Consider the following 12708-nt stretch of genomic DNA (forward strand, 5'->3'; position numbering starts at 1 on the left):
ATCCTGGAAATTAGGGCTCTGATGTGCATGTATTAGTTCTCCCATTCTGTGGGCTCTCTCTTCACATTATTGTTTCCTTTGCTGAGAACAAGATTTTTAGTTTGAATCCATCCCATTTAATTCTTGATTTTATTTCTTGTGTTTAGGAGTCTGATTAAGAAAGACAGGATCTAATCCGACATGATGAATATTTGGGCTTACTTTTTCTTCTATTAGGCGTAGGGTCTCTGGTCTAATTCCTTGGTCCTTGATCTACTTTTTTTTTTTAATATTTATTTTTTTTTAGTTATCGGCAGACACAACATCTTTTGTTGGAATGTGGTGCTGAGGATCGAACCCGGGCCGCACGCATGCCAGACGAGCGCGCTACCACTTGAGCCACATCCCCAGCCCCCTTGATCTACTTTTGAGCTTTGTGTATGGTGAGACATAGTGGCTTAATTTCATTTTGCTGCACACGGTTTGTCCCCAGCACCATTTATTGAAGAGGCTATCTTCTCGCCAATGTGTTTTTGGCACTTTTGTCTAGTATGAGATAACTGTACTTATGTGTGATTGTCTCTGTGTATCCTATTCTATACCATTGATCTACATGGTCTATTTTGGTGCCAATACCATGTTGTTTTTGTTACCATAGCATAGCTAGTCTTAATAGTAGAAAGCTTTTCCACCAGATCAGAATTGCCTGCTCCTCTAGTCCATCAGAGCTTAACATTATTTCCAGTAGGTAGTGACCTTGAAAGAGCAGGACTAGGTTTGAATCTTGTACTATCACTGTAGGGGCTGAGTGACCTAAGAAAAGTAATTTCACCTCTTCAAAATTGTTTCCCCATCTGAATAAAGTGGCTCTCTAAGGATTTTTATAACCAGACATAAAATAAGTGGTGTACTATTGATGTCATAGTAGCTACAGGAATTGTAGTAAATCAAGAGAAAATCTGCAAGGATACAGTAGATCATTATTGTTCAAAATTATCTACTACCCTGCTCTGGGGAAGAGTTATCCTCCCACACTCCCATGGGCATCAGATTTGACTATGCATGTGATGTCTGGTTGATGAAATGTGAACATTAGTAGTATGTATCACCTCCCACCAAGTTTGAGGAACCAGCTGTTTACCTTCTTTTCCCTATAATGAGATTGGCAGTGTTCCAATTAAAGGATGTGTCTGTAGTAAAGTACACATAAACTAAAGACGTCAAGTGTAATAAACCTTTGTAGCAATTAAAAATTTTAGTCACTTGTTAAGTGTACCATAACCCTATCTATCCTGATAAAAGAGATTACAGGAAAGCAAAAAACAAAAAACTTAGAGTAGAAATCCATTGCTCCTCTATGTAGCTCTCTTCTATAGATCTAGGTCAAACAGCTGGACATTTATTGTGATAGTGGCAGTTTTCTTAAGCACATGACCTATTACTGTCATCCTAAAAACTCAGGATGAATAGAGGACTTTTATGCTATTCAAAGCATTTCAGATAGATACCAGCATCTGTTAGAGTCTGTAAACAAGTCAAAATAACACCTGGCATTTTGCCAGGGGAATGTTAGAGTTCGTAAACAAGTCTGGATGGTGCCTGGCAAAATGCCAGAGGGAGTGGTTTGAGAAGTAACAAAAGCGAGCCATTAAGTGTGGAGATTCCTGATTGGTTGACTGATGTATCTAGTTTATGCTAATTAGATAAGCTGTGTGGAATGTATAAATACTGCTCCTGTCAGGCAATAAATGGCTCCCTCTCCTGCTGTATCAACGTACACAAGTTATTCGTCACCCCCCCGGTTATTTTGCTGCAGCCGGACAGACTGCGGCAGATGGTGGCCCGTACTGGGAGCCCCGGGACACTCGGGGGTAAGTGACGGAAAAAAAAAGCTGCTCGTCCATAGATAGGACGGGAGCAAATCTGCTCATCCCTAGGCAGATAGGGCGAGAGGAAAAATGGTCATTTCAAAAAAATGGAAAAGATTGATACAGTATGTTTGTGTCTTGTTTTGTCTCAGTGTATTGTATTGTTTTTGTGCTGAAAATATGGAAGGGGTGAAAAGTAAATTACTAAGGGAAGGAAGCACCCCAGTGGAACCAAGAATAGTTAGGGCATGTGTTGATAAGAGCCCAAGAACTCTAGTCAGAAAGAAAAAGAAAGTTCAGAAGAAGAAGGATTATCAGGAAAAAAGTTGCAGCAAAAGGCTATTACTAAATACTTTTCATTACCGGAGGGTGCGTGAAGCGGAGAGGCGGCTTCCGAGTGTGCAAGCCGGTCACAGCGCAGCAAGGATTTTCCAAGAAGCAGCGGCAACTGGCCCTTCCCCGCCTCCTGGCCTGGGAGCTGGCTCTTCCACTGCCGCGAGCCCAAATCTAGACCTGACCCCGAGGCACAGTCTCCCAGGCTCTTGTTCCCTGTGCCCAGTAGCAGTTTGAGTCTGGGACACTGCCCAGGGCCATCTGGGGCTGCCCAGGACACTACAGCCGGCAAAAGACGCTACTGGTGTCCCTGATGTTTGGTCATTTTCAATGCCAATAACTAAGCTACAATGGTTCTCCCATACCTGGAAGCTGATGAGTAATGAGCACTATTAATGCTTATTTCAAATGCAAAAAAACCTTGAGATAATGTACTAAATTTTTCAGAAGGTTGTTTTCTTAGTAGAATGCTACAGGATTTTCTTTAGCCATCCGGAGTTCCTGCCTTCGTCCCAGTGCCAGTAAAGACCAAGGTGGCAAGCATCATTAACAGAAATGCAACTCTCCAGAGTTTGGGAAGGTCTCCCACTCCATTGTCCTCCCATAGTATTATTCTACTTGGTTTTGTCAGCTACATGTAAAAATGACTTATGTAACAGCTTTACACACCATCGTCTCTGCCAAGAAGGAAGCTATGAGGGGCCCCAGTAGGGGTTGCAGTGGAAACTGGAATCAATGTAGCAAAGCCCAACCAGTTTGTAATTTTGTTAACTGTTCAGTCCTCAGGGTCCATTGTTACTGTAGCAGTGTACTTTAACAGGAGTTACATAACATGTGAAGAAAATGAGTCAATGTAAAGATGCAAATACTCTTTACATAGTCCTTCATTTTTGATTTTTGGTACAATTAACTAATAGGGACTTTTAGGTATAGCAGTATAGTACCTTCAAAAGGTCCTTGTGAATTGCTATAAACATTTATTATTGTCAGAAGTAGAAATAATTTTGTTCTCTAACTTGTCTTGCTACTGATTATACATAATTTTTTTGTATTTTTTAAAATATCTAGTTTTAGTTGTCAGAATCTTTATTTTTATCTATTTTTTATGTGGTGCTGAGGATTGAACACAGGGCCTCATATGAGAAGCAAGTGCTCTACTACTGAGCTATAAGCATGGCCCAATCATTTTATTATGATTTGTAATTTTTTTAGTTGTATAGCTGCTTCAACAAAATTTCCAGTAATTCTTTAAGTCAAGGGAATTTCCTCGGGTGATGGAACTATAAGTATCCTGACACTGGTCGCAGTACACATTACATGTTATAACTCTTACACCTGTATATACTCTCAATTCTACTGTATGCTAACACTTTTAAAAATTAGCCCTGGCCATTTATAGGATTATCACTTAGTAAAAATACAAAGTGATCCAGGAGACATTCCTACTAGAAACACTTTTTTTTCAATCATTTCATAAAAGGATTATTCTACAAAGAAGGGATACAGAATCTGAATTTCAAGTTGTATTTACAGAATAGAAATACAGAGTTCTTACTTCATAAATTGAAGATGAAGTGGGAAAAATTAAGATAATACACATAAGGTTCTTAATATGTTACAATGAAGACAGACAATATTAAGAGAAAAAAACCCCTTTGCTTACCTACAGGAATATTCAAACCATATAGTTAAACCATAGAAACCCTAAGGGCTTGTGGAGTGCCAAGTTTTCAAGCATGAGAGTTTTATATTACCTTTGTTATGTTATGCTGTATTTTTAAATCTTTAATTATATTTCATCAAAGGCTATCAGTCATATAACATGCCAATGTTTAGTTTTCCATTAACAACTTTGCTTGCTGGGCATGGGTCATTGTCAATGAAATAAATAAAACCATTTACTAGGCAAAGAACTTTATTAACCTTTTTTTCAAACTTTATTCCCAGGCTTCTTCAGCTTAATTAGCTGCAAAGAATAAATTGTGTATAAGCAAAAACTGAAAAGAGCTGCAGTGTCCAAGGGGCTTGGGCTTAAAAATATTAGAGATCTAGATTTTATCAGATCCATAAACAAAACAATTTTAAAAAGCAGTCATAATATAAAACAGCAGCTCCCAGTAACTTCTTCAAGTTTATCTTCTTCAGAAGTTGATCAGTTCAGTTTGCCTCATTCTTAGAAGCCTCATCAAAATTCTCCACAAGATCTAGGGGGGAAAAAAAATTCTGAAAAAAGCCACTCTACAAACAATTATCAAATCTTAACAGGAGATAAGAAAATGCTCTCAAATTTAAACACATGTCATTATTTCCAGAGGCCACTATCTACTTGGTACACTGAGAACTGCATGTTTGGGCATATAACTAATACCAAAGAAAGCTATTAATTTGACAATGATTTAATAAGCACACTTAAATGTTTATACCCTCTCTATTCCCCTCCCATTAAAAGAAAATAAACAATGCAATGCATCAATCAATATGGGGAAGCAGAACCAAAGAAGACCATGACAATGACACATGATTTTAAAGTTTTCTTGGGCTCTTATGCACTTGTTTTGCCAAGTGGCAATATTAGTGATTCTCCTGCTCAATTCATTATTTGTTTTAGAACAAAGTAAATTATCCAATAATAAAGAGAAAAATGCTTCAAGATTAACAAAGAAGCTATTCTGCCACAGATTTTATTATATCCCAAGATAATTAAGCAACTTCTCCATGCTTTCTCATGAACTCACAATTTTTTAAAAAAAATTTTTTAGTCGTAGCTGGACAATATCTTTATTTATTTATTTTTATGTGGTGCTGAGGGTTGAACCCAGCACCTTACACATGCTAGGTGAGCACTTTACCGCTGAGCCACAACCCCAGACCAAAACTCACAAATTTTTAAGTAGGAATCAAAGGTTATTTCTGATCCACAGATCATTATATTTAGGTCACAAAATGTATACCTACTTATTTAATATTTAAGGTTATATACCTATACTTTCTTGAGATCCCAAACAGAAAACAGGTCAAGCCAATAAACATCAAGTCCTAGTTAAAAACACTCCATTATTGTTTTCATTCCATGTCCCCTGCCCCTCACTTCCCACACCCCCATCTCTAAGGTAGTTTATCTGTAAAGACTCTTTGTTCTCCCTTGCTAAGATAACCACAAGTGAAGGATCCTACCTGGAACTTCATCATCATCATCCTCTCCAGTAGCAAGTGGTGCTTTTCCGTCCACAGCTGTGAAAGGAAAACAAATTAACATATATTTCTCCAGGTTTTCAACAACATTAACAAAAAGAACAGATAAAATGCCAAGTGTTCTTACAATCTATATTCATGATGGCAAGTGACTTGTGGGATTTTGCCTATAGTACCATTAATAACATGATATTCTGATGTTTACAAGGGACAAGAATATTAATAATGGCTAACAAAACTAATTATATACCCATCTTTTCAATCCCTCTGGCTCACCATAAGCTCTGAGAGCAGGCAGGAGCCCTCAGGGTACAGACAGGTAAAACCCACACACCATCTAACGGTTAACATTATTTTAAGAAGCAAATGAAGTGGTCAGATACTCTGCTGTTTGTGCATAGCATAAAGCTCAACAAACATTTACTGAAATGAAATAAAAGATTCAAAAAATTTAAAGTGTCTTTGAATGGCAATCATCCTCATCACTCCTTTATCAAACAAAAATGTGAACCAAGGGTGAGGGTTGAGATCTCAGAGTACTAGACCTTTATAATTATCAGTGGGATATTTTAAAAGCCTGCTATAGTTCTGAGAGCCCAAGATGGCTTAAAATGTTTTAATATCTATCTATGTATAATAACACAAATATAAAATGAGGCAGAGTGAGTCAACACCTAGAAAAACATGGGTGATTAAATATTAAGTCATATATAATAAGACAGATTTTCTCCTATATTCCCATTCTTCAAAATCTTAAGCAAAAAACCTCAGTGTAAAGTTGTTGCATCCTCCCCCTTTATGTATATGTATTCAACTACACTACTCTCTGTCTTGAACAAAATCCCTAGCAAACTGTAATTAAAACCTCTAAAACACTGGCAGGTCATCTCTTAATAATTATTGGCAATTCCAACTGTAGTGATACAACTAAAGAAATCTACAACTACAGCAGACAATTTGTTATGTATTCCAAAAATAACTTCAAGAGTCCAAATATTCCCAGCACATAGAAATGATGAATGATATGGAACAGTTAATTACACTAATATATTTTTAATCAATTCTAACTTATTAGTGGTTACCAGAAAGTCCAAAATTAACATTTTCATCATTTCCAGCAAACAAAGGTAAAAATCCTTAGTTCTGATTCAAAGCAAGCAAATTAGTACAAAACAAATACTCCACTAAATCAACTATAATGATCACAACAAACTAGATAAATTCTACGAACACCAAGAACACTTGTTTAAAGATTAGTTAAAATTGTGTGTGTGTGTTTAAGACTAAAGTTCACATTCCAGATTTAAAAACAAAAATCTCATCAACTTTGAGTCCTGAGATCAAAAAAATGTGCTGCTAAATAAGTATACCCCTAGTAAAACCACTGCTAGGAAACTCACATTGTTTGGGCAGAGCTTCAGCCAGTCTCCTTAAACTAGTCAGACTGTCTGCACCAAGTTGGTTTAAGATGCTGGGTAGCATTTCTGTCAGCTGCTTTGTCTCAGCATGGCCTGTAATGGTGAAAGTGTTTGCTGCCAGAGACGCCTGAACTTTAGGGTTGTTAAAGTGGATCACTGTTCCTTGGTTTGTAAACATATTCACCTAAAAAGAAAAAATTAAAATTAGTATGCCTATTCAAGAGCCCTTTAAAAGCAAAAACAAAAACCTGAAGTCTGGCTAACTAATCTATTATTTCACTTTGAAGTTCAGGTGAAATTGTGCCTGCAATGAAATCTGTTATCAAATAGCTCTCAAACTTAACAATCTCCCTCATATTAGTTATCTGCCTCATATTAGTTAACAGAGTAAAAACACATTTTAGAAACTTTAAAGTCTAGCGGGATATGAAATACTTTGCTAAAAACAGAATTACAATTTTTTTATTGCATGAACATGTAATCTTTTTCCAGCCAAGTCTTATTTGACTCTTACCTCTTCAATACCAGAGATATTGTTTACCCCTAACTTCTTTAAAGAGAACTGAAGTTTTTTATCATCTGCTGTAGCTGTTCTATGAACCACCTTCTTCTTTCTGCGAGCAGTTCCCTAATATAGGGAGGAAAGGAGAAAACAGCACATTTATAATATAACAACAAACATTTTCAAGTGGGAGCAGTTTCTAATTCTTTTCTAGCTTTAGGTTCTGCATGAGAAAATAACCATAACCACAAACTATGCTGTTAAGTAGGCAAACTAAGGTAAAGACGGAAGCAAAAAGAGAAAAAGAACTGTTTATAAATCTTTAGTAACTTCTAAGCTTCTAAGTTTTGTCAGATTTTTTTAAAAAAAATCCTTTGAAAGTCCTTAACATTTAAGTCCTTTTATACTATCTGCTGTAAAAGTAAAGGTGGCATGTATCAACCTAGATTAAACTTCATTTTAAAAAGCTCCACATCCAAAATTACTTATCTTTTACTTTTACATTAAAGAAAAATCAACATTTAAAACAATACTCCCAGGCAAGATAGTGTGTGGAATAATCATATAGATCTATACATGTACTTCTACAGAATCCTAGAGTAAAAATCTGAAGTTCTTATTTAACTTACAAGGCCCCTATACATGATCTGGACTGCCCTTAATACTCTGTGCTTGACCATATTCTCCATAGCCAAATAAACCTCTTTGCTGTTCTTTAAACAGGCCAAACAGGCTATGAACCCAGGACAGTGATACATGCTCTCTTCTCCTAGCATCTGCATGGTTCCCTTCCTCACTGCAGAACTCTGCTCTTATGTTACCTTATCAAAGAGGCATTTATCAATTAAAAATATAAAATAGCAACTCCTATACTCATCTTTCTATCCTGGTTTACTTTTCCTTATAAAACTTATTTCTGTAAAATATAATCTGAGTTTCTGGAGGCATCTATTCTGTTCACTGTTTACCCAATCTAGCTCATTGAAGACACTCAATGACACCAACCACCTCACCAACCCCAAACTCTATTCCATTTCTGATTCATATTTTAAAACACTATCAAGCCATTACCTTTTCTGTGCCTTCCCTAAAACTCCTGTGCCAAGTCACTCCCATCTCTGTATTTTAAAAATGCTTCTATTATACTAGGCATTTATCACAGATCAATTACATACATATTTTTTAAAAAGTGACTCCACTACTAGGCTAGAAATCCCCCTAAAGACTTTTCCCTTCTTAAATTTTACCTTTTCAGGATTAAAAATAGCAAAGGCTTAAGTAAATCACCATTTAAAGAACACACACACAAACTGATTATCAAATCCTCCCCCAAACAGAATAATAATCACTGAAGTGGTTGTGTAGATAGATACCTCATTTCCAAAGATACCTGTAAGATTACAAAAACAAAACCAGCAAACCACCTATAGGTTCTATACATTTCACATGTGCAGAGTTCAATTTTTACTAAGTTATTTTGTTCTGATTAAATAATGCAGTCGAAAGCTTTTATAATATCAATCCTTAAAACCTTAAAAGTAGCTAACATCACTTACTCTAAGGCAAAACTCACTCAATTTCACATCCCATAAGTAGGTTTTTTAAAAGGTATAGAAAATGTTTACATAGTACAATGACAACAGAAATACTTTTATATAAGCTAACAAGTATTAAGATGTTAAGATACAAAGTCAGCTTTAAAAATCTTGGAAAACCTTAAGAGTTTCTTTTGCCCTGGTATGATGCCTTTCAACAGTAAAACCTAATGATCAGAGTAACAAGCTTGCACACAAGAACATTATTCCTCAAACTGTGGAATAATGGAATAATGGCTAAAAATATACAGATATAGAACATCCCAACGATAGTTCGCAAAAAATATGATGAGTTTTTCTGGCTTCCAAAGGCTACAGCCTGGTAATTGTTGAAAAGTACAAGAAACACCTAAAACACCTAATGTGTTAATGTGAAAAGTGTGGATCTTGAAGATTAAAAGTGTCAGCAGAAGGAAGGATGCAGGGGAAATCAGGATATTCACTGCTGGCAAAGTCCAGTAATTTATCAGAGCTGCATCATAACTATTTAACCTAAGTTAAACTTTTGCCTACTTCACAATAGACTCTTCTTGAAGGCAAATGCTTAAAGTCTGGAAAATTTAATAGACAATAAACTTGTACTATGGAAGCCTCACAAGTTTTACCAAGTAAAGACATGCTCTGTTTCAACAAGCTGCCACACCTTGTTAAATACTAGGAATGTGCTAACAATACAAAATACAACTAGGCAGATTTCTGTCTAAAGCAAACTTCTGACTTAAGTAAATTACATAGAGAATGATCTGAAAAACAAGTCCCAAAAAGAACTGCCATGAACAATCAGTATCCACAAGGGGGAGGGGGGAGGCTCAATTAACCCCAAAATGATCATTTAAAATTCAATTATTTCCATTCTCTCAGTTTTAGCATAACTGCAAAGTCAGAATAGAAAAGACATCTGCTTAGGTAATACTTTCAAAACAATCATTGTTCTTAAACTCCAAAATATATAGAAAGATATTTTCAAATATCCTTGAAAATACAGAACTAACCAGAAGGGCACTTCGCTCAGAATGCTTTACAGAAAGGTCTTAATTTATATGACACAAACTTCTAACTTAAGTATTAATAGGAAAAACTATTGAAAAACAAAAAGGGCTGAGAGTGTAGCTCAGTGGTAGAGTACTTGCCTAGCATGTGCTAGTTCTAGATCCCCAGTACAGAAAAGGAACAAACAATCCCACTGACTTTGTACAAATTAAACCAAAACAAGTCAAGTTATGGAGGACAAGGATCTAACTGAAATGACACATTTTTTCCTACTAAAAAAATTAGGAAACATTTTGGTTCTACTTATACACTGTAACACTGAAAGCAAACATTTACATAAAAGCAATGTTTTTTAGTTTAGATAAAAGCTTTTATCCCTTTTAATATACAACCTGCAAGTCTCATTCATATTTATCTAACCTCCACTTCCCGCCCTCACCCCGAATTTACTACTTTTGTTAATTTCTCAAGATGGGCAAAGTGGCAAATCAACAATATCCTAAGAGCAAATAGAATGTCAAAAATAAAACTACTAAAACTTACTTTTCCGCCAATTCGCACTTGTGCCTGCAGTTTGGCGAGTTTTTCCTGGTTCATGATAGTTTCTTTCATCTAGAAAAAAGGAAATTCTCAGCATGGAAATGTCAAGCTCACTCTCGCATTCCACGCTCGCTATTTCCCAAAACACCAGTAGAACAAATGTCCTACACAGGCCAAGGCCTGAATCCCAAATCCACCCCGCAAAGCTCCAAATTTCGGCTCGGAGAGAGCTCAAGGAGCACCCATCTCCCCTTCCCACCCCCACAACCCCCCCCCCTTTACAGCCCTAAACAAGGGCTCTACCCCATGCCTGTCCAGCTCCCCCCACCCCGGCCCTGGCTCGGCCTCGGCCTAGCCAGGGCCTGCCCGGCCCGGCGCATCTCCGCAAGCCTCGCGGTACCTGAGGCTCCTGTCCTCGGGTTCCGCCGCGAGGTGGAGGAAGAGACGGCGTCGCCTCGCCCCCAGGGCAGCCGCCCCTGGCTCGACCTCGCCCCCGAGAGTCAGCCTGAGCGGGTGCGCCTGTCCGTCGCATCGCCTTCCTGTCCTCAGCCCTGTCCCTCCCTGTCTCGCTCCTTCCGGGAACTTCCCGCCCCCGATCCCGTCCTCCTCCCACGCTGGCGTCCAGAGCCTTTTTGTACCTTGTCGGAGCGGAAATGGGGCCGCGCGGGGGACTAGGTTTGGCGCTCAGGGGGTCTCAGGCAGACCAGCTGAGATTAGGCGCACACACGCGGGGACGCAAGATGGCAGCTAGAGGGAGGCCGGAAGTAATGCAACGCCACTTCCTCCAAAAGTCAGGAAATAGGCTTTGCTTCACTGCGCACGCGCAGCGGCGCGCCGCGACGTTTGTGATGGCTTTGCTCCCAGCCGGCCTCTAGTCTCCTCTTGTCTTCCAGCCGCGGTAGTCTGCATGGGGGCGCCGCCCATAGTCCCGGGAAAGGGCAGCAAAGTCAGAAAACTTGATTCTTTACAGTTAAGGTTGAGTAAATGCATCTTAACTCCTTCGGGCCCGATCCCGAAGTTCGTTAAGGTCAGAAGAAAGGGTTTAGGGCGCCCACTGTGCTCGTGTGTTTAGCAGGTGTCCACACACTGAAATGTGTAGATCGGAGAACTGTCAAAAACTGCGAAGCTAATTTTGCTTTCCAAGATTAGATGGTTTGATAGATTTCGATTCAGCATTTCTGAGGAGTGTGTTCAGAATTCATCCCTGAGCTCCACCCCTCAAAAAGCAATTCTGTAGGACCAGAGGTGGGGCTGGATAATCTTCTTTTCAGCGACTCTAGAGGACAATGAACCTTTTAAAACCCAGCTATGTGTTTACCTTCTATTTCTTTTATAGGCAAAAAGCTACTTTTGATAGCGAATTGGCATGGATTTGTCAATAGCGATTCACAATGGAATAGATTTTACCTTTAACTAATTTAATCAAAGACAAAATTGTGCCTGCTGTGTTTGGAGAGACTAAATGCGTGGATGTGGGTTAAAATATGTTAAATGCCAGGACAAGCTTTAAGGAAATCTTAAAACCAATTTTTAAAATGGCAACTAAAACAAAAGATGCTATCTGGTCAAATTTTGTGGTCATATCTATGAAATGCGAAAACATTTCAAAAGTAAGTCAAAAAATCTTAGCCAGAGAGAATAAAATTTATATAGCAAGAAAACTTGTGTAAGTGCATACTCCTTCCAATTAAGATAATTTTTTTTCTTTGAATATTTTTTAGGTGCAAATTTGCTAAAACTGTGGTATCTTATTAAGAAAATCACTGAGATATTGCTTTTTAGATTAATCGTAACAGTTATTTTATATTAAAAAAACAATGTTGCTTCTATTATAAAATGAGTAAATTTTAGTACATAAAAGGGTGTTAGTATTGTTAGGTCATGTGAATTCCCATCCTGATGGTGAAGATCAAATAAAAATACTGCCAAAATTATCCAGTACAATAAAGATATAAAATATATGGAAATACTCCCCTTTTTGAAAGGAATGTATGTCTTTGTCCAGGAACATTTTCACCCCTTTCCTCCACGTGATACAAGGAGCATTTGAAACTTCCTAGTTGTGATGTTTTCTTGTTTTACATAAACAAGATTTTGTACATATGTAATCAATACCTGTTTTCGAGAATTGTTATACATCTGTTTTCAGGAAATGTGAGTTATTTTTTACTCTTTTGTAATTTTAAGTATCTGTACCATGCTGAAAATCATCAAAGATGATTATAGAAGAGAAGAATTTTATTTTACCCCAGCTGTTTCCCACTTATTTTGTGAGCAGCCAGGCACTTATT

At 37.7% G+C, this 12708-nt stretch overlaps 1 protein-coding gene across 2 annotated transcripts; it reads right to left on the bottom strand.

Annotated features, from left to right (window-relative positions):
• Nucleotides 1-4077: 4077 nt before the first annotated feature.
• Nucleotides 4078-11212, bottom strand: Btf3 (basic transcription factor 3). 2 transcript variants are annotated; one of them, XM_046427183.2, is made up of 6 exons: nt 11056-11212; nt 10421-10489; nt 7305-7418; nt 6773-6974; nt 5355-5411; nt 4078-4384 (listed from the first exon to the last, which is right to left on the bottom strand). In XM_046427183.2, the coding sequence occupies exons 2-6, from the start codon at nt 10487-10489 to the stop codon at nt 4338-4340; spliced, it is 489 nt and encodes a 162-aa protein (XP_046283139.1). In that variant the 5' UTR covers nt 11056-11212; the 3' UTR covers nt 4078-4337. The 2 variants fall into 2 exon arrangements, with proteins under 2 accessions (XP_046283139.1, XP_046283131.1); XM_046427175.2 differs by lacking the exon at nt 11056-11212 and adding an exon at nt 10818-10968.
• Between the last annotated feature and the right edge of the window lie 1496 nt (nt 11213-12708).

This window comes from Marmota monax, unplaced genomic scaffold, assembly GCF_021218885.2.
Source record: "Marmota monax isolate L192 unplaced genomic scaffold, Marmota_monax_Labrador192_F-V1.1 WCK01_AAM20220418_F8-fsc00018, whole genome shotgun sequence".
Classification (NCBI taxonomy): Eukaryota; Metazoa; Chordata; class Mammalia; order Rodentia; family Sciuridae; genus Marmota; species Marmota monax.

Coding starts and splice junctions, on each gene's coding strand:
- Btf3 (XM_046427175.2), bottom strand. CDS start 10,949: ATGCGACGGACAGGCGCACCCGCTCAGGCTGACTCTCGGGGGCGAGGT. Junction 10,490..10,817: donor CCCGAGGACAGGAGCCTCAG/GTACCGCGAGGC, acceptor CCTTTTTTCTAG/ATGAAAGAAACTATCATGAA. Junction 4,385..5,354: donor TGATGATGATGAAGTTCCAG/GTAGGATCCTTC, acceptor TTTCCCCCCTAG/ATCTTGTGGAGAATTTTGAT.